This window comes from Nannobrachium achirus (assembly GCF_963921795.1).
Source record: "Nannobrachium achirus genome assembly, chromosome: 6".
Lineage (NCBI taxonomy): Eukaryota > Metazoa > Chordata > Actinopteri > Myctophiformes > Myctophidae > Nannobrachium > Nannobrachium achirus.
This window is the reverse complement of record NC_137815.1, coordinates 32,165,021-32,189,519: the sequence shown is the minus strand read 5'-3', so window position 1 is coordinate 32,189,519 and position 24,499 is coordinate 32,165,021. Positions and strand designations below refer to the sequence as shown.

Genomic DNA, 24,499 nt, shown 5'->3' with positions numbered 1-24,499 from the left:
TTAAAGCAGTTAAGCAGGGGGGGAAGAAAAAAATCTATGCCCTGTGGACCCCCTCTCCCCCCCCTTTTTATCAATTCCCCTCACCAGTTACGGTGAAGCGCCCTTCCTAGGTTTTTACCCCTGTCCCCGAGAGACTCGGCATGCCTCTGCCCTTGGCTATGCATACAGTATTAGTAGCATGCCACACGACAACATGGCCAACAAAAGATAAAAAACTATTTGGGGAAAGTGTGACAATGGTCAAAAATAGCCTTCAAGTAAATAATGTAAGATATTGAGTGAATCAAATAAATTAGATATGGTCAGCCTGAATTATGTTGCATAATTGATGCTCTCAGTCGTACATTATGTACTGACTGTCAACAGAAATGCACTTAAATAATACAAAATATGACTCTTGAAATGGTTAAAGGTAAAGAGGGGCATGGAAGAGAACTGGAGCAGAATTATATATTTCTTAACGCTCTTCTGTCTGAGGTAAAGGCTACTACAGTTATATCAGCTGTCGGACACAATTCTACGATGACATTTGGGGGAGATTATTTTTTGCGACTGTCAGGTCGCAAGTTACTATGAAAAGCTCCACCGGCTGTCTGTCTGTCCGTCACGTCACACTTTTGCACCGTTGGCCCTATCGATGCCAAACTTTGCACACACACTCCTTGGATGGCCCTGATTTCTCACATGGCCTTCTTCTAGCGCCACCATCAGGCCGATTTTTGCTAAACAATTTTTTGGACACTGCTCCTACAGATTTTGGCCTAAAATCACGCAAAGCGGTACACAGTATCTCTAAAGTCATGTAATCATCATGGATCTGTCCCATTTCCCATATTCCCTCCTGATTGGCTACGATTGCCTTCTAAAGTTTGTGTATGCGACATGGCGGTCGCTTATCTCCCGATTAGGGAGTCTTACTGGTATTATGGCTTATTATTAGCAGCAATAACTGAGCATTTTTGTTCTGGTGTGGTGGTGGTACAGTCGAATACCAAAACGCCTGCCCCAAAACACAGTTGCTTCGGGTGCAAATGCGGCGTCCTCGGAACAGTCTCTACATAGTATTCCTAAATGAAACGTAAGCTCTGTGCCGAAACTTAACCTATTTCTAACCTTGTCCTCATCCTCAGTAAAAGAAATACAAGAATACAATAAACCTCCCCAGCGTGTTTAACGCCCTGGATTTTGTACCCGGGACTCCCGTGTAGAAGACTAACATCTTAAGCACCAGACCAAAGGATTATCCTTCTGGACCAGGGGAGATACTAGAGTTTTGACGCCATCAGGCTGAGGCAGTGGGTCACTCTGCTACATTCACCCCCCCTTTTGACCTTGTCCCACAGGGAAACCTGATCCGGGTCACGGCACCAAAGTAATGCCCGGGATTCGAACCTGGATCTCCCACGTGGAAGTCTAAAATCTTAACCACTAGACCAAAGGGATATCCCTCTGGCCTTTTGATGCCATCAGTCTGAGGCAGTGCAGAGTCACTCTGCTACACGTGCGGTCGGCGGAAAATAAATGGGGACGAGCGTGTTTTGGGGGCGAGTCTTCTGGTTACCGTACGATATGGTCCAGTGTGATGGCATGATTGAAAGGAGTACACAACCTAACCTGAGGATGGTGACAGGATGCCCACGGGTCTAGGGAAGGCTTTGAGAGGAAGCAGATGGCTCGCATTAAAAGGGAAAGGGCCCTTGTGACGGCCCTCAACGGCCCCACAGAGAACAGGGTAATTAGATGAAAATTTAATCAGATTCCTCAAATTAAATGTCCAGCTGGATAGTTATGCAAGAGCCCTGACCAAAACTGTATATCCCTAAGAACTTCCCTTCATCTTCATTATGTTAGTGTCACTAGTGACCATGGAATTCTCAGACCAATACACACTCATGTGATTATGTTCAAGGTGATGATTACTGCTAAATTATTCCATTCACAGCTCTATGCTGGCTGGAGGCGAAGGGACCGCCACCACACTGGGTGGCCACAGAGGGAAGGAGGCAGTCAGCAAGAAAACAATGCAATGAACACTCACAGGAGGAATCATTATTGGATTTGTGTGCAAATAACAACCGAATATATAGGGTTTAATTTTGTTTAGTCTGCAAATATTTTCACCTGCAAGTGTCACTGTGACTGTATAAAGTTATTCAAATTGTGTTTCAGGATGTCTAATGAATGCTAAATTCTGCTGACAGATGTTCTGACACAGCCTTTCAAGTTCAATTTGTGATCCGATCATTCCGATGTGAATTTAAGGAGTGTAGCCTATAATATTAACTGCAGAGAGACTATACAATGCTTTAGCATATCAGCCTCAGTGGTGAGTCTATAGTCATCTCACTCCTCAACACATGGTCTGGCATACAGCAAATAGCAAGAGCCCAGCTCCCCTCCAGCTCCTGCTCCTCCCTCCCTCCCCATGCATTGCATGCAGGGTCCCCTTCCCTCCGCTCCGCGCAGTGAGTGCATTCTGTCCGACAGAAAGCATCGGTGGCCAGGCAGGGCTGAGGGGCAGGGATCTGGTCATGCCTGACCCAGAGTCTACTTCCTGGATGGAAGAATGGGACGTTTCCCACACAGCTTTCTTCGTACAACACTCCACGTTGTCCTTCTCTCGTCTATCTTCGACGTGCACTGTGTGGACAGGCAGGGATAATCACTGAATAACGACCCGCGCGTCAGTTTTTTTTTTGCGATCGATATTATTTGACCACTTTTCCCCCCCTCTGCAGTTAAAGAGGGCGATTGATCGCCGATCTATGGACTCTTACTACTGCTACTAGACTGACTTTGGGAATTTCGCTGCTATGTAGAAGCTCGCTCCGTCCGTCCGTGCACAACAAGGTCGAGGCAACAAACTGCTCGGGAACTCTTTTTTCTCGCAGCACACGGGGTCTGCTGCCTGGGCTGGTTCTGCGTCTCTACCGAGAAGCAGATGAAGCCTCTGCCCGGAGAAGGCGACTGATTTTGGGACTGAAACGGAGAAGACTGTCGGTCGTGGGACTGGGAAGCTTTATAACACTACACACCTTTTTATTTTTATTTATTTTTTACCTTTAATTCGAACGTTGTTTTCGTGTCATCTTGACCTCAGCTGCCGCTTTAGGCGTATGTGATTTTTTCTTTTTAAACCCTCAAAACTTTGTCACCGTTGCCTTCTTAATCTTGTTGGTCTCGATGAGTGTTCTAACATGCGGAGAATACGGGAACAGAGTTACTGGTGGATCCTATCCTTAATGTTTTTAACCTGGCCCAACAAACACACAGACTGTCACCCTGGTAAGTATTATAGTTTCATAATTATTGATGATTTTTTTGCGACATCTATGCAAGCTTTTAGCGATGCCGTTTGATCATAATAAGGGTGTTTAGAGCCGATCGAGGAGGGGTTGATATCCAAATGCAATGAAGAGAAATGTAAGCTGCAGTGACATTATGACCTGATTTCTACGACATTGATTCTCAAATTGGGCTCTCCGGGGACCCTCAGGGGTCATTGTGGAATTTGTGGGAGTTCCAGGGGGTCCCCAGCTAAAGGATAATTTGGAACCAAATGGACCCTTATGGGTATGTAACCCATTGGTTCCATTCGTAGGCTACACTCTCACAGTTAAAACGTTGATTTTACTGTATAATGCCATTCTATGGGGGTCCGTCTAATGCATGTTAAACTGGGGGTCCTTGAACGGTTAAGAATCACATAGAGCCATAACAAATCTCTTGTGGGGCCTAATGGGGGTCCCTGGTGTATCTTTTCAAATGGGTGGTCAGCAGGCTAATATGTGTCAATTTGGGGGTCCTTGAGTCTTGACATAAAAAAGTTAGAGAATCACTGGTCTCTACTAGTGACCCTTTCAAGACTATTAAGAGTTTGGTTGTACTGTAGTAGTGTACTGTTGTCCCCATTATAGATGCATACAGCCAGGGCACAATAATATTGTGTATTAACGTTTGACTGACACACTGGCAAGTCCTATATAATGTAGTCCTGGCTTAAAGTAGGCTATAATAACACTATTGTCAGTGTCATATGTGATCAGTTCATAGTGTACCACCATGGTGTCCAGTGGGTGCAACAATTTAAACTTCATCTTAGTTTTCCCACCCTCATATTAGTTAGAATTCAGAAATGACGCACCATTGATATCACTTGATTGATTGCACGATGCAATTTTATTTTCTTGAAGTCGTGTGGGTTGACATCGAGGATGACATTTACAAGGCAGTAGGTAGGTAGGTGTTGTCTGTCTGTCTGTCTGTCTGTCTGTCTGTCTGTCTGTCTGTCTGTCTGTCTGTCTGTCTGTCTGTCAGTCTGACCCAGTCTAACCCAGTCTAACCCTGCCTGACTGACTGACTATAGCCACACTTACTAATAGTCACATTCTTCTATATATGATAATATATAGGCTCTATAGACATAGACAATCATATACATCCCTCCCCGTTTCTGACCCTTCCTATGCAGGCTACTGCGTACAGTTTTCCTGCCATGTCTGATCATCACCACCAGACCAGTCAGTGACATTTTAGTTGTAGGCAGGAGCTTTTTAGACCAGTGCGTTCCAACCTTTTTCATATCCATGTCCATGCTGCATTGATGTGGTACCATAGGAGAGATAACACTCTTTAGTCTTTATTGAAGTGCAACATCACAAATATATCCCACCCCCTTAAACCATTATGGTGCATATTATAGCCTACAGTTAATATTGTGTGTTGTTAATCCATATCCAATTCAGTGAAGAAAAAGAAAACACACTTTTTTGATGTTGGGTTCTTTAAATTCAATCATAGGCTATTGATATTGAGAGTGGGACTTCTTTCCTGAAATATTCTTGAGGCCTCCTCACTGGCAAATCAATCATAATGTGTCTGATGCGTTTCCTTTTCTGTTTTGTCATTCTTCGAGGGCAGTTGAGCAGCAGATACAGGTTGTGGATGGATTGTGCCTGGTTGATACTTCCACATCTAACTTTGCAACATACTCAATAAGAGGTCACTCACAAAGCACATGACATGTCAAGCTGAGAAATGACATCTTAAACATCTTCAAATCAAAAATGTATACTACACTCACTAATACATACACGTGGTCTGTACATATACTCAAATTAGTCTTTTGTCATCTAAGTGTGTGTGTGTGTGTGTGTGTGTGTGTGTGTGTGTGTGTGTGTGTGTGTGTGTGTGTGTGTGTGTGTGTGTGTGTGTGTGTGTGTGTGTGTGTGTTATATAAAATTGTCAGCATGGGTGACCTTGTACACCAGAAGTTCTGAGATGAACATTAGTTCAATCCTTTTACATGTGTGCAGTTGTTGCGACCTGCTATGAAAAACCTCCACCGGCTGTCTGTCTGTCTGTCCCTCCGTCAGTCTGTCCATCACGTCACGTCACACTTTTGACCCTACTCTTATCTCCGGCACCGACGCATCGTTGCCCCTATCCATGCCAAACTTTGCACACACACTCCTTGGCTGGCAAACCACAACTTCTGCCCCTGATTTCTCACATGCCCCTCTTCTAGCGCCACCATGAGGTTGTGTATAAATGTGACAGTTACTTATCTCCCGATTAGGGAGTCTTACTGGTTATTATTTTTAATATTATTTATATATATATATATATATTTTTTAGGTTTAGAATAAATCATTTGCCTTTCAGTCCCAAGATACTCTGAGCTGGTCTCAGTAAGTAGCATGATAATTGCTTAATATTACCCACAGCAACTTCAATCAGTCCACATCATTTCTTCTGTCTAGCTCCAGCATCCAAATAAAAAAAATACATGCTTGCTGGCTTCAGGCAGACCTGTTTTCAGAGAGAGAAAGAAAGACAGAGAGGGAGGGAGGGAGGGAGGGAAACGAGAAATGCTGCTGGACAAATGGCTGTACTTTCCTCTGTTTCATGACAATAGTGATTTATGTCCAGGCAATAAGGCACTATCACTGAAGGACGTATAATACTGCTGTACTGAAGGACTTGGCCATGTCAATATGTCCTTGTCCTCCAATCACCCCCCCCCCCTCCGTCCCTTAAACAAGCTTGCTCTGAAGTGTAATGCTCATGTCAGGATTGCTTAATGCCGTCATTCACCATCTTTAGGGAATAGAGCAGGGGTCTTCAGCAGGGGGTCCGGGACCCATAGGGGGTCCTCAGAGTTACTACAGGGGGGCCGCCAAATCCTTGTGTGATTGGATCATTATTTTAAATGAACAACTTGAATCCTTGCATCCCTATTCTGAGGAGAACTTTAGCCAAAAAATAGCAGATCTACAAGCTCTCACAGCGCGAGGCATTGAGAGCTTGTAAATCAGCTATTTTTGGCAAATAGGTTTGGTGTAGAGGTAAAAAAGAGCAGACCAAGTACAGAGTGAAAGGTCAAGTTTGCTAAGTATCGACGATTTAAGATTTTAAGTGGTTAAGTGTCAAACAAGTCTACGAATCTATCTATGAAATCGATGAGAATCTCCATCACACATTTATACAATACGTAGAGGGGGTCCCTGCTTCATCTCGCTCTCAGCTAAGGGGTCCTTGGCCTGAAAACGTTGAAGACCCCTGGAATACAGCATTTACAGAGTGTAAAAAGTGTGCCTTTCTCACCGTGCTGATGTAAAAGTATGCATTCTTTATGACCACCATACCATAGAATACTGTAATATAGCTCCGGTTCAAGAAGAATGCAAACAAATGGAAGTGCTCACTGCTCACATATTCGACTCCTTGGTAACTTTCTTTTTGTTGTACTAGTATCTGGTATATTTTGCTGCTGGTTTATTTGAATTGGAAACATTAAGCAGAGCATGATATTATTTACACATTTACATTTATTTGATACATTGCAAGCTCAAAGGAGGTTAGATCACCTTGAGAGAGACGGGGCTCTCTGTTTGGCATGTGTTGAACACAAACATTATATATACAGTACATACCGGTATATGGCTCTAGTTAGATGACATATACAGTTCAAGGGGTACATTTGAAACCATGTTTTTTAAGTGGTACATGACATTAAACTAAAGTACTACAAATTAATTGATCAGATTGTATTCAACATGTCTTGTCATTCACACGTCAATTGCACATTCATTACAACGTGTTGCTTTCTTAATTGTTCTCTTTTCCACTGATTATTTCAACTAAGTTCACAAAGGGTTTAGTTGGTCTGTTGAGGAAGGGCTGGTCTTGTCTGCATTTCCCAGACCAACCCAGACTACACAATTGTCTGGCTGAAGTTTTGTTTCCCCATTGTTATGCTGCAGCCTTAAGCCTTCTTGAAAAGGCATGGACTGTAAGACTTTAAATGAAAATATTTATGGGCATTTTGTTGATAAAGCTACCTGCATGCTATGGTATGGCATATATTGTTATTGTTGCTGGGTCAGTATTCGTTCAATTGTCTCTGACAGGCTACTAGGCTAGCCTCTCCAACTTATAATTTCACCACAAAACCTGAGTTAGTTGCACAATGTACATATATACATAATACAAAGTGTAATTTATGAGTATATGTAAGCTATCAGCATAAATTACACATATTTGATCAATTTTGCACATTTCCCATTACTGCTGCTAATAATAACAACATGTGTTTTGCATGCCCCACCCATTTATTAATTAATTTCGTTTTGAATTGAAGTCCAAGGTGCTGGCAGTTTCTCTGTGGCATCCTTTCCACCAGGTTGGAAGATATAAACGATGGCAAAAGCAAGCGAAAAGAAAAGTGAGACTGTAACTGCCATTAACGACTGAATTTCCCCCGTTAACTCTTTGCGTGCCAGCGCCCTCTAGGGGCCAAAGAATGCCAGCGCATCTCTCATAGGCGAGCGCTTTAGCTTCCAGGACTTCAGCTTGCAGGACCTGACGTGCTCACGTTGATGCACTGCATGGAAATGTCCCGGATGAAGATGCTAACAGAATGGCTATTCCCATTTTGTCATCTAAAAGATCATTTTTGGGCGATTTCGCCGTAAATAAACCTCGCGCCGCTTTCCTAAAACACAAAAAAGAGATATAAGCCTTTAAAGATGCGGTCTTTCATTGGATTAGGCGGAGATTGGCGATTGCGTTCGCAAATTACGGCCGGCTGGGACGTTGTTGGCTTTCGGCTAGTAGCTACAAAAATCAAGCCAGGCTTCAGAAGGCCTCTTATCATTTTATTCATTTAATTAAATAAAGCCGAACTACTTGGGGATCGGCACACTCGTGTACTCATCGGAAGCGGCGCCGAACATCGGGTGAACATTGGGGAGCTCAAAAATGTATTTTAAACCATTTTTAATGGAATATATCGTCGGACAGAGTAGAACGGCTAGCTGGCTAGCGGCTAGCGAGCCAGGACCACCCACGACTCTACAAGCAGCTCGGGGTAAGTGAATTAATAAAAAAAAGATTGTATTGGATTGAAATAAAGCCGAACTAGTTCGGGATCGGCACCAGATGAGTTAATTGGACACCTTGACCGTTCATAGAGTCAAATTAACTGACAACACTGGCAGAAGCTACTGAATTAATTAATTAATACCTGGTACTAAATGGGTTTTAATAAAGGCAACCCCCCCCCCCATGCATTTAAATATGGAGGAATATGGAGTTTAATTTGTCCTATCACGGTCCTTATATTTTTAGAATGATAATTAATCATGGCAGAAGATTGTGAAAGAGCACCCAACCTCAACATTTCAGACTAGATATCGCCTTATTTGCATTAAAATGTTCTTTTTTGCTCAATTAAATGAGGATGGCTGTTTGTGATGAAGCAAACTTCCATTTCTTGATTTGAAGCTTCATAAACTTTCCTTGATAATAGATTATTCTCTGCAAGCAGTAGCACCGAGTTTATGTTCTCTCTCCTGCCTGTACTGGCACAGAGCAGTGAGCTGATTCTAACAGTCCATCAGTGTCTGAGCATGAGTGGAGAACACCCCTCATTAAAACCTTGCGGAGATGATGTTTGTTTTTTTCTAAATTAACGCTGAGAGATCAGTCCCTTAGCTCTTTCCTCTGTGGAGTTAAAAGAACCAGTTTGAGACGCGTAGCTTTCACTTTCACACACTTTTGACTGAACCCCTTTTATAAATGTGTTCCTCCAAATCGAATAATTCTTTTGAACACCTTGTCTCCTCATAACATTAGGAGAGCATTACAATTTAGGCATTTAGCAGACACATACACAGAGCATCATGAGAGGTATATTTTTATGTTTTAGTCATAAAAAAAGAATAAAGATAGCCTATAGGAACTTTATCTTTCACTTGCCCATTGCATATCAAAAAGCTTACTTTTCCTTATTTTAATAATGTGACCAAACTAACCCAACAGTATCTATGGCTTTGTAACAAATGGCAATAGTTTCTCTACTGTGAACATATTTTGTCCCAGCTAATTTCTTAGAAATCCAAAGGGGAGGATGTGCTGAGTTAGATAGTTTCGTGGGGCTGGCTTACAGACTGCCCTATCGATCCTGTTGACGCGCTTTCCCTCTGGGTAATGCAAATGTTTCCATTCTTCAACGCAAACATAAAAAAAAAACCCTGTTAGTGGGAAGCATAATTAACCAGGGACCTGGATACCGTGGCCTTTTCCCGTTTTGATATTTTCATATTTCAGTATGACATGGCTTCAGGCATTCCCAACAAAGACAACTATTGTATTTAACAAACAGAGGAAAAAAAGAAGAATGGGCAACATCAAGAATTGCCTCTGATGAATACAAAATACAGTAAACACTGAGCATTTTTGTGGTACTCCCTGGTTTAGTTTACACTTGATGTCTTGCAGCAAAGGATGCATGTTATTGTCATGGCTAGTCTAAACCTCACAGCACCAGTGTTTATCACAGCTGAGAGCACTTCTCCCCAGGTAACCAGTAACCACTAATCATCTAGGGATTCTAGAGCTCATCTGTTCCTGCAGTAAACAGCCATCTCAAGACAGGGCTTTGAAACTCTCCTCCTCGTCAGCCTAAAAGCCGGCGTAGGCTGATATATACTAGGGCTTTCACCAAATATTCGAATATTCGAATATCAAAGTCACTATTCGACGTTGTTCACCAAAGTCGAATATTCATGTTTTTTTTATTGTTTTTCTCTTTAAAAAATATATAGTTTATAAAGCTTGGCTAGATAGGAAGTCATAAGAATGAGTTGTCAATGCCCCTGGTGGATGAATTTGTTAATGCTCTATACCAGGGGTTCTCAAACCTTTTTAGGCTGTGACCCCCAAAATAAACATATTTGAACCCTGACAAGCACTTGGAATTGTAGGTATTACATTTAATGTGACTTGGTTCTGCAGATAAATATTCTTAAAATAGCAGATAGCATGTAGATCTGCTATTTTCACAATGTTCGCCTCTTGCTTACCTAATATTTGACAGTTTGGCCAGTCCTGTCGAATATTCGACTATTCAGATACTTTGAGGTCGAATAATTCAAATGCTAAAAATTAGAGTTGTACGGTTTTTCGGTGTTTCGGTTTGATACGGTGTTATAAAATGTTGACGGTCTCGTAAGCCAAAACCGAAAACCGTCACGTGACATGTGCGCCGCTGCCGCATCTGCCGTGTTTACGGAAGCAGCAGAAATCACTCCTGAAGGAGCCGGAGGAGACACAGAGATAATAGTAGCAGCTGGACAGGAGGGAGACCTGGTCTCTAAAGAAATGCACGAGGCTTAGCTTGAAGCTAAACAGTGGGTGGATCTACAAGCTCACAACACGTTGCACGGTCGACGAGCCACAAGCTTGTAGATCAGCTATTTTTGTATGCCTCTCGTCTCCTCCAAGGCTAAAGGAACGGGGCTAAAGCGCTAGCATGCTAACGATTTAGCCACGTGACGTTCCTTCAGGAGGAAAAACAACAACAAACGTAGGCTAAAAGTAACAATTATGTAACGTCAGTGAATCGATGCAGAACGGCACGCGGCTGTATGCAAGCAAATTGTCTTATATTAATCTAAAAACTTTTAAGAAGTCTTCTACTCCATCAGTGTTTACTATGCAGTGTGTGCGCTTGCCGCTTGACACAGCACCCAGTACAGCGGCGTCAATTCAGAAAAAGCTAAGGTATGGCAACATGACTGGTGTCTTGCATGCGTGCCCTCGCGCGTGTTCAAGACACCAGTCAGGTTGCCATACCTTAGCAACGGGCACGATTACAGTACATTTTATTATTTCCCCCTGTAGCCAAGGGTATGGCAGCTGCCATAGCTTGCCATACCCAATAAGCCCTTTTGCAAATCCCGCCCCATTCTGCCCTGTTACTATGATAGGACATTTGACCCTGGGCAGATTGTTTTTATAGTGGCAGTGAATGGGATTTTTTTTTTCCTTCATAGCCTCATTACAGCTATATAAAGTACCAAAGGAAAAACATCTAGGTGATATTAATAAAAAGGGAAGACAAAGGTACAGTAGTTACATTGCAAAACAGGGGGTTTACCCGAAAATATATGTTTTAATTTGTTTAATCCCAGTGGGACAGAATCCTCTTTGCAGATTCTTTTATAGTGGTAGTGGATGGGATTTTTTTTCCCTTCATAGCCTAATTACAGCTATATAAAGTACCACAAAAAACACATCTACGTGATATTAATAAAAAGGGAAGAAAAAGGTACAGTAATTACATAGCAAAACAGTAGTTTTCCCCCCGAAAATAAATGTTTTAATTAGTTTAATCCTCTGGATCAGAAAGAGAATAGACCGCGCATTGCATCCTGGGTAGGAAGAGGACAGAACTATAATCCTAACCTCACATAATAGGCTGGCTTTTCGTAATTCTGCCCATTTAAAATATATGTACCCAATCGTGACTCTTAGACCATTGATATGGTCCATGTGAACTAGTTTGTTGAAGCTTATTCATTATGATGAGCGAGATCACGGCCGAGATCGCGGCCGTACCGGGCGATCGCCGTGTCGCGCACTGCGGACAGTTTTGAAAGCCACATTTAACATTCTCCACTGCACAAACTCCACCCCCGATAGCAAAAAGTGAATGTTTTTTTCTGGTTGGCCAGTCAGGGAGTCTCAGGGACCAATCAGAAGGCTGACAAACGGTCTATTGACACCTCTGACCCAGTACACAAATGCCTCAGCGTTTGTCAATCTGTGGGTCGAGACCCCAGAGAGGTCCCAAAATGATTTTGGGTGGTCCCCAAATGATTAACTTAATGTGCAACATTGTTTTCTCACTCAACTGTAAACAAAACAACAATATAATAAAATAATAGCTACCTATATTATCCCGCGGGGGAAATTCAGATATCGCAGCCCAACCCAGCTGCTTTTTTTTTTAACATACAGTGTAGTGACAACGTAAGGACTTTTTTAACCTATGACAAATTAAATTGACTTGGGCTATTTACAATTTATTTTAGTATAGCCCAATAGTATTTACTGCATTTTTGTGGGTAACTTTTGTATCTGCTTTATAAATTACAAACTGACTCTATAACCTATTTTGGACATCATTATAGGAAAAGCCAAAAGGGCAACGCAATGTGACTCGTTGTGAGCTGTGCTGCATTGGAATTAACTCATTGAATGCCATTTCAAGATGGCCCCCAAGTACCAGACTGCCACTATCCTAGATTTCTAGTGCACGGATCAATTTTTAGTGCACGGATCGTGCACGCCCATGCACCATATATGCATCATATGTGTAGTACTTTTTAACAGCTTTCAAACAAAAAAATCCGCTTGGAAATCCGTTCAGGCATTCATGAGATAGAAGCCTTCAAAGTCAGACAAAACAAACACTGCCACCTTCCAAATTTCTAGTGCACGGATCAATTTTTAGTGCACGGATCGTGCACGCCCATGCCTAGATCATGCACCATATGTGTAGTACTTTTTAACAGCTTTCAAACAAAAAAATCCGCTTGGGAATCCGTTCAGGCATTCATGAGATACAAGCCTTCAAAGTCAGACAAAACAGCCATTTTTGACATTTTGAAAGATGTGTTTGTTATGGGGCTAAACATGCAATTTCGCAATTGCGATCATGCCTAATACATTTGAGGCATTTTTAGAAATTTTTTTATTAGAAATTTTTTTATAAAAAAAAATTTTGAAAAAAAAAAATAATAATTTTTTTTTTTTTTTTTTCAAAATGGCTTCCAACTCGGGAAACTCGGGCTGTGGCAGCCTGGGAGTACTGTAATAACTCGTGAAACTCGTGCCTTGGCAGTCAATGAGTTAAGCGATTGTGAAGCATGGGATCATTGGCTGTCCTTTGGACCAATGATCAAAAGGTTGTGGGATCTTGGGCACACCGATGGCCTAGTGCAGTGGTTCCCATACTTTTTAGCTCCAAACCCAAAAGAGAAATTAGACGTTTGACCAGGAGCCAAACTAGTGAAAATAGCAGATCTACAAGCTCTCAATGCATCGCTTCGTGCCACGTTGTGAGCTTGTAGATACATTTTCACATTCCATGCCATTGAGGAGTATGTTCGGATATTGATTAATTGGCGGTTCTATGCCATTGAGGAGTACGTTCGGATATTGATTAATTGGCGGTTATATGCCATTGAGGAGTATGTTCGGATATTGATTAATTGGCGGTTCTATGCCATTGAGGAGTATGTTCGGATATTGATTAATTGGCGGTTCTATGCCATTGAGGAGTATGTTCGGATATTGTACTTATTAATATTTTATATCATATCGCGGTCTACTGTACCGGTTGGTGTGCAGGAACTTCATTTCCCATGTTGCTTTGGGCGATGGTGGCGTCATTAAGCTGCGTCGGCTTCATTGCTTCCCAGTCTAGCCCACGCAGATAAACAGCGTTTTTTCATACTTTATCTCCAGATCGCGGCGATCGGCCCGAAGCACTCTTTTTTTTTTTACAGGGCTCTCTAAGGCGGAGGATGTTAACGGGAGCAATGTTTCTCCTCTAAGTGAAAAAAGACAAGTAAAAAAGACGTATGGAAGGAAGCGTCATCATCAACATGCACGCACGTCACTTCCTGTGGGCCGTAGAAATAGGGCAAATCTATGAAAAACCCTGGCAGTGGCTCCATCTAGTGTTGCCAAATAGGTGGCACAGAATGTGTTTTAAATGTTTTGAAATAATAATAATTAAAAACAAAATATAGAAAACCAAAAGTTGAGGGCCCCATAAAAATGGGTCCCGAGTCCGACCCAGTGTTTGGAAATGGGAACCCAGTGGCCAATTGGTTAAGGCACATACCATATACAGTAGGCTCTGAAGCAGCCTGGCGGTGATTCCTAGGTTTGATTCCCAAGCTTGATGGAACTTTGCTGTGTCACTCCCTGACTCTTTCCCCGTTTCCTGTCAATACTACACTGTACTTACTATCAACAAAGGCAGAAAAGACCCAAGAATATTGTAAAAAAAAAAAAAAAAAAAAAAAATCTTTCTAAGCTCTTTGGCTGTGCCAGTGCGGAAAAACGGTTGAATAAGCTTCATGATATTGGTGATATAACTGAGTGTAATCCTGACTAATCGGGAAAGGACTATTTACCATAATCATGGATTTGTGAAGAATAAAGGGTAATTGCAGAGCCTATTCTGTCTTACTGTGGCTATCCTTTTGATGGTAAGAGGCACAAACAAAATGTTTAATAGAGCATACTTACGCGGATAGAGCTTGGTTTCAATTTGACACAATAGCTGGCCCACTCATCTCCTTTCCTATAGTTATCAGCAGGCTTTCTTGATTACAGATAACATGGCAATGTATTGTAATTGAGCTGTTTTTTAATAATTATGCTAAATAAGAGGCATATCGCATTTCTGTAACGCAGTATTACCATGTTGTCACTGTTATAGCCAAATCATTATGAATTCATATAATAATATAGTTATTATGTATTATTATATTAATTATAATTCATATTAAGTCCAATAACCTTATAACCTATGCAAACTATAAAACGACAAGAAAGAAATGTCAAGTCAATGTATACCAGCTTGTGGCAAGCTAAACAATAAAAGCTGCAGTATTAAATAACATATGCAACTCGTTTGAACACTGTTTCAGAGACAACGAATTTCCTTGTTAATGAAGTATCAACTTTAAAATCTGTAGTTAATTTCTTTGGCCACCAGATGTCCCTTTCCCCTAACGCCACACCCTTTTGCTTCATGGGGTCAAGCCCCTAGAAACCATGGTACAGAACATTGAAAAGGCCGTCGCATGGTGATCAAATCGGGGACAGCAACACTTCCCCATGTAAAATGCTGCTGCACGTGTGGCTACCGTTTTAAACCCTAGTGCGCCTGCTCATAACTCTATGGCCAGCTTGATTAACCTCGATATCGAGGCCAATCGAGGTGGCAGACTTCCGGGTGCTTCAAACGCCACTGAGCAACTTAAATTGAAATTAATAGCTGGGGGCGGGGCAATCCGTCCTTTAGATGTACTATGCGTGCCGTGGGGTTTATAAGAAATGAAGGGCACACCCCCATTTTGAAGGAACCACCCACATTCCTGAGGACCCTCCTTGACCAGCTCTAGCAAGCTGGTAAAAAACATTTACCAGATTTAAATGAGTCGAGTTTTGCTATGCATTTCTTCTTTTTTTAACACATTTTTATCCCACGATTTTGTAACCCATTTTTCACCCGGTGTCAATTATCTAATGTAATTCTGGCCGCTACATAGCGGGGCTGTTAAGGAGAACAATACTTCAGTTCTGGAAAGAAGCACCACAATTTTACAGAGTGTACCTCTTGGGTCATTCTTTAGAAAAATCACATTAGACACTTAATTTTCAAAATGTCCGCCAGTTTTAAAGATGGCCGCCTTTTCGGATATGTTTTACAGTACGCCAGCCAGTTAATATCGAATTTTCATAATATTAGAGTTGTTTTGTAGGTTTTAAAACATCCTGAGTTCATTTATTACACTTTTAAAGCAGCCAGAATAACCTTTCTGACTTTTGGTTGGGGTCTTTCCTCACCTGGGACCCCCCAGACAGACCCCTGAGCCTATTTCAGTAATCGCTCTGCTCCTGCACCAGAACAATGTTAAATTAGATCTGAAATATGCTCTGAAATAAAAAATGACTAGTAGCAAATAACAGAGGTCTTCCACGGGGGGTCCGGGACCCCTGGGGGGGTCCTCAGAGCTATTACAGGGGGCCTGCCAAATCTCGATGAGATCTTTTTTTTTCTTTTTGTTTTTACATTTGAAACTTTGAATGTTTTTATGTATCCTGGTTTTATGTATTGTACTTTGATGGTTTATTAGTATTCTCAGTATTATTTATAATGTTTTTTGTGTTAAAACAGTTATGGTTGACAGCTGTTACTGCAGGGATTGCAATAATGAAGGTATTGCAACTTTTCACTTTGGGTGCAGAACAACATTTCCATTTATTGCACTGCACTCACACTGACAACACATACACACACACACACACACACACACACACACACACACACACACACACACACACACACACACACACACACACACACACACACACACACACACACACATTTTAACCATTTATTTATGTCCACACAAAGGAGATGCATACAAGGACACAAATAGTATAGGTGCAGTAGAGTAACATTTACAAAATCATGGCATTATGTCTTCATGATACAATAGCAAGGCACTTGGTACTCTACGGGTATAAGTAACAGCGTCTCCGCCATATGTGGCGGCTGCCGATTATAGCGGAGACGGAACAATACTTTGCCAGCCTTTTTGCCTCTTTTTTAGGCACTCCAAGTTGTTGAAACCCTCTAACAACCAGCCTGTGGGTATGTCCTAGGCTGCCAAATATGAAAACAAATAGTCTGCACCTGTACCCCAGCTCTGAGATCGTATTTAGGAGAGGTTGGTATTTAATGACCTTGGTCATGAAAGCTTCCTCTAGGCTAGGGTCAAAGGTGCAGGCCATCTCCAATACAGACACTTCCCTGGACTCTTCATCAACCACAACAACATCTGGTGTATTAGCTGTCAAAGATGCAAACATTTCCAAGTTATCACAGAGATGAAACATGGATGGAATGACACGGGAATGTTTGTACACACACACACACACACACACACACACACACACACACACACACACACACACACACACACACACACACACACACACACACACACACACACACACACACACACACCTCTTTGTTATTGTCACCCCAAAACCCTCACCTTATCCTCTTATAGAGCCCATGGTTAATTACGCCCAAAGAGATTCACTACACTACAGTAATTTCAGACATGCAGGATATATTCGTCTTCATCATCATCATCATCTTCAATGTCCAACCTAATAGTGTTGACACAGTCTCCACCATAGCATAGAGTGAAAGGCAGGTTATTTGAGCAGCTGCACCGTCCCTTACAACCTGCTTTGCAGACACATTTGATGGGCTCAAGTACTGCCTTTGGAGCAGGGAGAGCAAGAAAACTGAAACCTGGAATATACCCTCCACTCTCTGAATTCCATCTATTTTCTTCGATTGGTGGAAGCACAGGGAAATTTGTCAGGTATGATTTATCCTGCATTGTGACGGAGTTGGCACGGAGGTAATGTGGTAGCAGTGCAGCACGAGTTGGAGGTAGCATCTCACCCTCCAAGTTATTTGACAGAAATAGTTTCCATCTGAGTAATCCCAGGGTTGTTGGACCTTTTGAACTGTAAACATGGCATGCAAAATGTTCGGACTGCAATGTTGATGGAAGCTCACAATTTATAAGCTCAGGAGGAATGGCCAATGACCTTGCCAAGGTCCTTGAAGCGGTTAGTGGCTTGGTCATCATCATCATCATCATCATCATCATCATCAAGTAGGCATTGACCCATGTCTTTTTGGTGATTCCAACAAATGTTCTTCCCCAGTCAACACCTGAAAAACGCAAAGGAACCCTTGACATTTGTAACATCAACTTGAACTCACTCGAATATATCAATTTCCTTTTTTTGTACCGGAGGCAAGGACTTGATAAGGAATCGGGGTATCAGCCTCTTCATGTGTTTGCACTTCCTCAAAATCATGTCCCTTGATGAAGGTATCGTATTATCATGCCTACTTCGTCATACCTGACAAATTGCCCTGAGCTTCCATCAATTGAAAAAATAGATGGAATTCAGAGAGTGGAGGGTATGTTCCAGTCAGGTTTCTTGCCATCCCTGCTGCAAAGGCAAAGCTCATCAAATGTGTTTGCAAAGCAGGTTACAAGGGACGGTGCAGCTGCTCAAACAATAACCTGCCTTGCACTCTCCTCCCTGCAAATGATATAGTGGAAACTGTCAACATTATTAGGGAGGACATGTATAGTAGTGAATTTCTTTGGGTACAATTGACCGTGAGCTCTTTAAGAGGATAGGGTGCGGGTTTTGGGGTGACGATAACAAAGAGGTGTGTGTGTTGTGTTGTCAGTGTTAGTGCAATGCAATAAATGGACATGTTAGACTGTGCGCCCAAAGTGAGAAGTTGCAATACCTTAATTCTTGCAATACCTGTGAACCTGTCTGTCTAACACACACATGTTATAAATAATACTGAGAATACTAATAAAAACAGTTTCAAATGTAAAAATATATATACATATAAAAAAAAGGAACTTCCCCATCAAGATTCGGCAGGCCTCCTGTAGTAACTCTGAGGACCCCCTAGGGGTCCGGGACCCCTGTGGAAGACCCCTGGGTATTTGCTACTACTCATTTTTGCTTTCAGAGCCCAGTTACAACAACTTTAATGCTTCAGTTATGATCTAATTTAACATTGCTCTGGAGCAGGAGCAAAGCGACTACTCAGATAAGCTCAGGGGTCTGTTTGGGGGGTCCCAGGTGAGGAAAGACCCCAACCAAAAGTCAGAAAAGTTATTCTGGCTGCTTTAAAAGAGTAATAAATGAACTCACGATGTTTTAAAACCTACAAAACAACTCTAATATTATGAAAATCGGACATTAACTGGCTGGCGTACTGTTCAGAGGCAGCCATCTTGGAAACATGGCAGCCATTTTGATTTTTCAGTGTCTAACGTGTTTTATCATAGGAACAACCCCTAAGGAGTACTTGTGAAAAGTTTTAGGTTTCTTTCCACTTGTGAAGTATTTTAGTGCAAAAATGCATTTACCTGCCCCGCTAACACTCCCTCTGCCAACCTAGGGAGAAAACAGACTGACTGACCTTATGCTTCCTTCTATGCATGCAGAGTACAAGTCGCTTCTTTTCACCTGACAGGGTGGACTTTCCCTGGCTGGACGTAGCGTGTGGAAGGACCACGTTATTCCAACCAGTTCCTTTCCCCTCCATCAGGCACCCAGTTGGCCAGGGGGAGGCAGTATAGAGACCAGGATCACTTTTTTTTTTTTTTTTAAGATTTGTTTTTTGGGCTTTTTATGCCTTTATTGATAGGACAGTAGACTGACAGGAAATGGGGAGAGAGATGGGCAATGACATGTGGCAAAGGTCGTCCAGATCGGGAATCGAACCGGCGACGCCAGCAGGCATCATAGCCTAGTATGTGGTATGCGCCTTGACCACCAGGCCAGCGGGCGCCCCATCTGCTATGCATTTCTATGCAAAGTGTAATAATGATTTAAGAGCTAGCGTAATAACCCACAGGTTAAATACGACAACTGTGAATGTCCAGTTACTATCTCTATCCTTATTCTTTCATTTTTAATCCCTAAATTGTTGATAACGTCCGACCTACACCAAATGGGGAAAGGTGTGCATGAGGCCAAGACAAAGATAAAGAAGACAGTTGCTGTTAGGCCTCCATAATGGAAAAGGATTTGTGACTTAAAGAAATATCACGTAATTGCCTTGAGTCACAGAATCATTACCTTGAGTCGGTCAAGTACCCCTCTATTGAATGCTGTTCTTCCGCCTTTGTTAGTACTTAGCTTTTGGATAGCCTTTGTGTTAGTGATTGGATTCCTCTTACTTTGAGACACATACTTTCACACATGACCAAGCAATCAGTATCACAGTGCTTTCAATGAAAGGTATTAGTTGTCTATTATGTTACTTTACTGCATTGTGAGGGACTGAAAGAGTGTGGAATATAAGATTCTAGATTAAGAAAAACTTCACAACAGTGGTGTAGCCAGAAATTGGATTTTGATAGGCCTGAAAAAAATCATATAGGCTGGATTACCTTGGAGGCAAGCCGTGTGTGTGTGTGTGTGTGTGTGTGTGTGTGTGTGTGTGTGTGTGTGTGTGTGTGTGTGTGTGTGTGTGTGTGTGTGTGTGTGTGTGTGTGTGTGTGTGTGTGTGTGTGTGTGTGTGTGTGTGTGTGTGTGTGTGTGTGTGTGTGTCCGTGTCCGTGTCCGTGTCCCATATCTCTCATCAATGATCGATCAGTGCCAAATTCCAGGTATATTCCAGGGAACTCCGTGAATACTTTTCACATTAACTTCCATTTTATTTGCCACATTTTAATGGACTGGCAAATAACTCCTCCACTCAATATGACATCACAGCAACATGACATCACTGTTTCAATATGACATATTAACGAGAACCGGAAGCCTTCTTGTTTTTAACTAAATTGCCACATGCATATACTGTACTAGGCCTGGACCTGAACTCCCTCTTATTCCGGTCCAGGCCTATAATAATGGATGGCATTTTATAGAGTTTTTCTAAGCAAGTTTGAACTCAACGCACGTTACAATAGTCCATTCATTCATACATTGGGAAGTGAAGCGGCCTATAAGCATGTTTACGTCTTATTGACGTCTTGTTAAATACAAAGGCATGTTATTGTAATTCCCAAGGTTAATCTTTAGGGGCCGTATATTAGACAGTACAGTTTAAGTCACTGGTTCAGGCTTTGGAAAACAAATCTCGCCATGAGAACATAATGGCCAGTCTAAAAGAAAATGATACGCACTAACAAACATGTACAGAAAGAGTGGCCTTTTCAAAGTGTAAATGTTGCGTTTAAGCAGATTGTTCTACATTGATCTGTGGTTCAATTGAATAGTTCTTCTCTACCTCATCATTTCAAGAGTTTACCATGTTGTGGTTTTAAAGAAAACTTTTGAAATAGCAATTGACATGCCAAGTTTAGTTTCCCCACTATAGCTTTCTTATAGTACAGGTAAAGTCGTGCAGGAATTTGATCTATTATTTCTAAATGTGACAATGAACATTGGCACCAACTTGTGTATCTGAGACAAAAAGGTTCTCAAATAGGGCTATGCTTTTACAAGTTTATTTCTTAAAGAATTATTCAGAGAAAAAACAAATCTTAAGGAATTCTGAACAATCGTGCTACTTTTTCCTGGATAAAATGATAAAATGCATTTTTTAAGATGGAAGTCTGGCGGCATTCAGGCTGCTCCTCAGCATCTCTCCCTGCTTCATGTGAAAGTGGTCTGCATGTGGTAACCATGGAGACTCAGCCACACTGAATCAAACATAACCCAATGAAACCTGTACCATCATCAATATATCTCAATGCTGCCGACTGTAATGATAAATGTTCCTTCCTTCATACTGTGAAACAATGCCATGGCGATTTAACATCCCATAACAATGGCACAGTTACTTGATTAGCTAACTAAGTTTACTTTACTTACAATTTACACTCTCAAGAGTTAAAGATCTATAATGGAAGGGTCCATTTGGTGGCACCTGGAACTCCCTCAAGGACCACTAGGTTGAAAACCTAAATCACTACTGTAAATCACTTTAAATCACTTAAAGTAGTTAGTTGGCTTCCTCCACAAGAATTGGCAAATCTTTAATACATAATGGCATACTGTGTAGCATTATGTCAACAGGGGAAACTGAAGCATGTGACTGACTGCTCCTTGTCTTCAGCTGTGATATAACTACCCCAGTGATTACTCTTCACTGTGTTTTCCCTGTGTAGGCTGTGCTCCAGCCCTAGATTTACAGATGGCATAAACAACCTATTGTACCTATTCAGTTAATTAAGCCCATTCTTTCATTTACTTACAGAGCGATCAAGTCGACCCCAGCGCTCTGTAACAGCCATTGACGGCACAATTAACACGCTATTCAGTGCATTGTGGGTACCATTAGTATACATATTACCTATAATACCCTACATTAAAGCCTGAAGTAATGAACGCTGGCTCATAATAATCTGTGATTCATCAAGACAAACCATAGTACAGTATGCTATATGCTCATTTAAAGACGGTGTGCCATGATCCCCCCCATAAAACATGTATTATGATTATACTAGTCGGAAAATATTTTTTTTAAACATACAGAAATTGTTAAAAGGATGTTTTTATGTGGCCACACCCACAAGTATACCTGGTTTTCACCTTAGCAACCACCCACCTTGAGATAGCCACGCCCACAGCTGTTGTTGTATGATAATAAGGGAGAGGGGATGATTTTAGTGTGTCGCGAAAGAAGTTTATTTTGATCTGAGTCTTTTGACTCCAAGGCTTTCAGCTTTCAAGAAGAAACCAAAAATACACAAGGAAGACATGTTTGCATATTCTAAGCACACAACTCTGGCACCCCCTGTTTAAAGAATGTGTTTGTAGTAGAGTCAAAATCGAGACAGACAGACTGAGTTTAAGACTAAAGGTCATTACACACCATGAGCGACGCAAATAAACGAAACGGAAAAGCAATACTATTCTTTTACATCAAAGTCTTATTTCAGCGAATGCCTCATTCATAGTGGTCAATTATTGTATTTGCTCTGAAAAATATACCTTGTTTTGGAAAATAATTACGTCGCTTCATTCAGACCAGCCTGTATATTTTGAATGCTAATCAAATAAAATCCATGAGCAAATAATAGCTTTTTTCAAAGGAAAGTAAAATACGAATTAAAATACAATCCATGTTACTATATATCAGTAAGAAGACAATCCCTTTATCTCAAACACTGCAATTATAATTTACTGACTAACTTTAGAGAAGCTCAGAATGTGGAATACAGGACGCCAACACATAAACCATCAAGCATCAAGAAACTCCCCCATTGTTTTTTTTACGGCTGTACAGACACCCCGGCAGTGTCAAGTGGGTGGGTCAAAACCTGTTGATGCATCTCAGGGCTACAGTTCTATTTTCAGCCATTAAAGTAACAGATAAAATAAAATACAATACTGTATGGCGTTCAGGTATTTATTGACAACCTGTATAGCAGTCGTGTATGTTTGTGTTTTCACTTGTTTGACTGTTTTACATTCCATCGTTTTATTAAGTAGATGAAGGTCTGCACAGATCCTGCAAAATATGTTTGTTTACTGTGAAACTACTTGTAGTGCTGTCCTGTCTTCCTTTGCAGTTAGTTGGTGATGTCAGCACTTTAAATAGTATATATGGACGTGGAGAATGGTACAAAAGTAATCCTATTCTATGATGCCAGTGGTGGTCAGAGTGCAGGCGGAACCGATATAAAGAGAGTAGACACCGAAGTGAACACTGAACAGTGTTTTTTTTGTTGGTGTGCGTTATGATACCTCCCTCATTCCATTGTGGTTCAAATGATTAATCATTTTGGCGAAGAACTGGCCTCATACAGCACAATATTTTTCTAGTATTCTAGACAAGAGCGATTATTTCTATCGGTCTTGCCTTTGAGACTGTAAAGTATCAAACACCTCTAGTATTGCTACAGAAGATGACAAGATCAGACTGGTCCGATCGATGGTGTGATGTGGGTCTGAGCCGAACCTCTTCAAGTATACAATACAACCAAGTACTGCTAAAGGAATGCCTTTTTATGTGAAGATGAGATATTATTGTCCCTTGAGAATTTATTCAAAATAAACACTAATACCCTATACTTCCAAGTAATTGAATAATACATTTCTAATTCATTACAGCCATATGACTAGAGATGGACCGATTGCAAAATTCTTGGCCGATACCGATCCACCGGTTTTATGAAGGTCTGACCTGCCAAAACCGATTTTTCCGATACCGATTTCTTTAGCTAAGAACTAGGAAATAGGGTTGCTCCAATACCCTTTTGTTTCAGGCCAAGTAGGCCTACAAGACATACTTCAATTTGAGTACCAATAAGCTAGAAGAACACTAATGCCAAATCAATCACAATAGTACAATATCCAAAATCACAGACAATATCCAGTCTAATATGACCGTCTGGACTAGGCAGGAGGAAAGCAGGTGACGCATGCTTTTTCCCCCCCTTCTTTTTGGAGACGACATTAACACAGGATTATGGAATATATCCTTACATTGCAAAGGTAATCGGCACCATCTGTATTCTGTAGGCTGCCTCTAAGTAGACTGGCTTTTACTTGCTAATGTTTACGTCACAGGACCGAGCATCATGCTGTGCAGTGCAAGAGATACAATTGGCCGATTTTGGCATATTTATGTCAGTGACCTGCCGATCACCGATTTGGCCGGTTTGATATGATACCTGCCGATTTCTGATATTGGCCGATACCGATGTCCATCCCTACATATGACACACCGTTTTATTATTTGTTTTATCCTGTTGCTACTTCAATGTTTTGATTGTAGTGTGATGTGATAAGCCTGTCATTACGTTTGTTTTCAACATTTTGA

General features: G+C 41.4%; 1 protein-coding gene across 1 annotated transcript in view; it reads left to right on the top strand.

The window, feature by feature from the left end:
* Positions 1 to 2,741: 2,741 nt before the first annotated feature.
* Positions 2,742 to 24,499, top strand: part of LOC308286475 (receptor-type tyrosine-protein phosphatase gamma-like) — a 187,532-nt gene continuing 165,774 nt past the window's right edge. Inside the window, exon 1 of the mRNA XM_080727510.1 lies at positions 2,742 to 3,285. Coding sequence (XP_080583636.1) covers positions 3,198 to 3,285 — 88 coding nt within the window. The 5' untranslated portion in view covers positions 2,742 to 3,197. The remainder of the gene's footprint in view (positions 3,286 to 24,499) is intronic.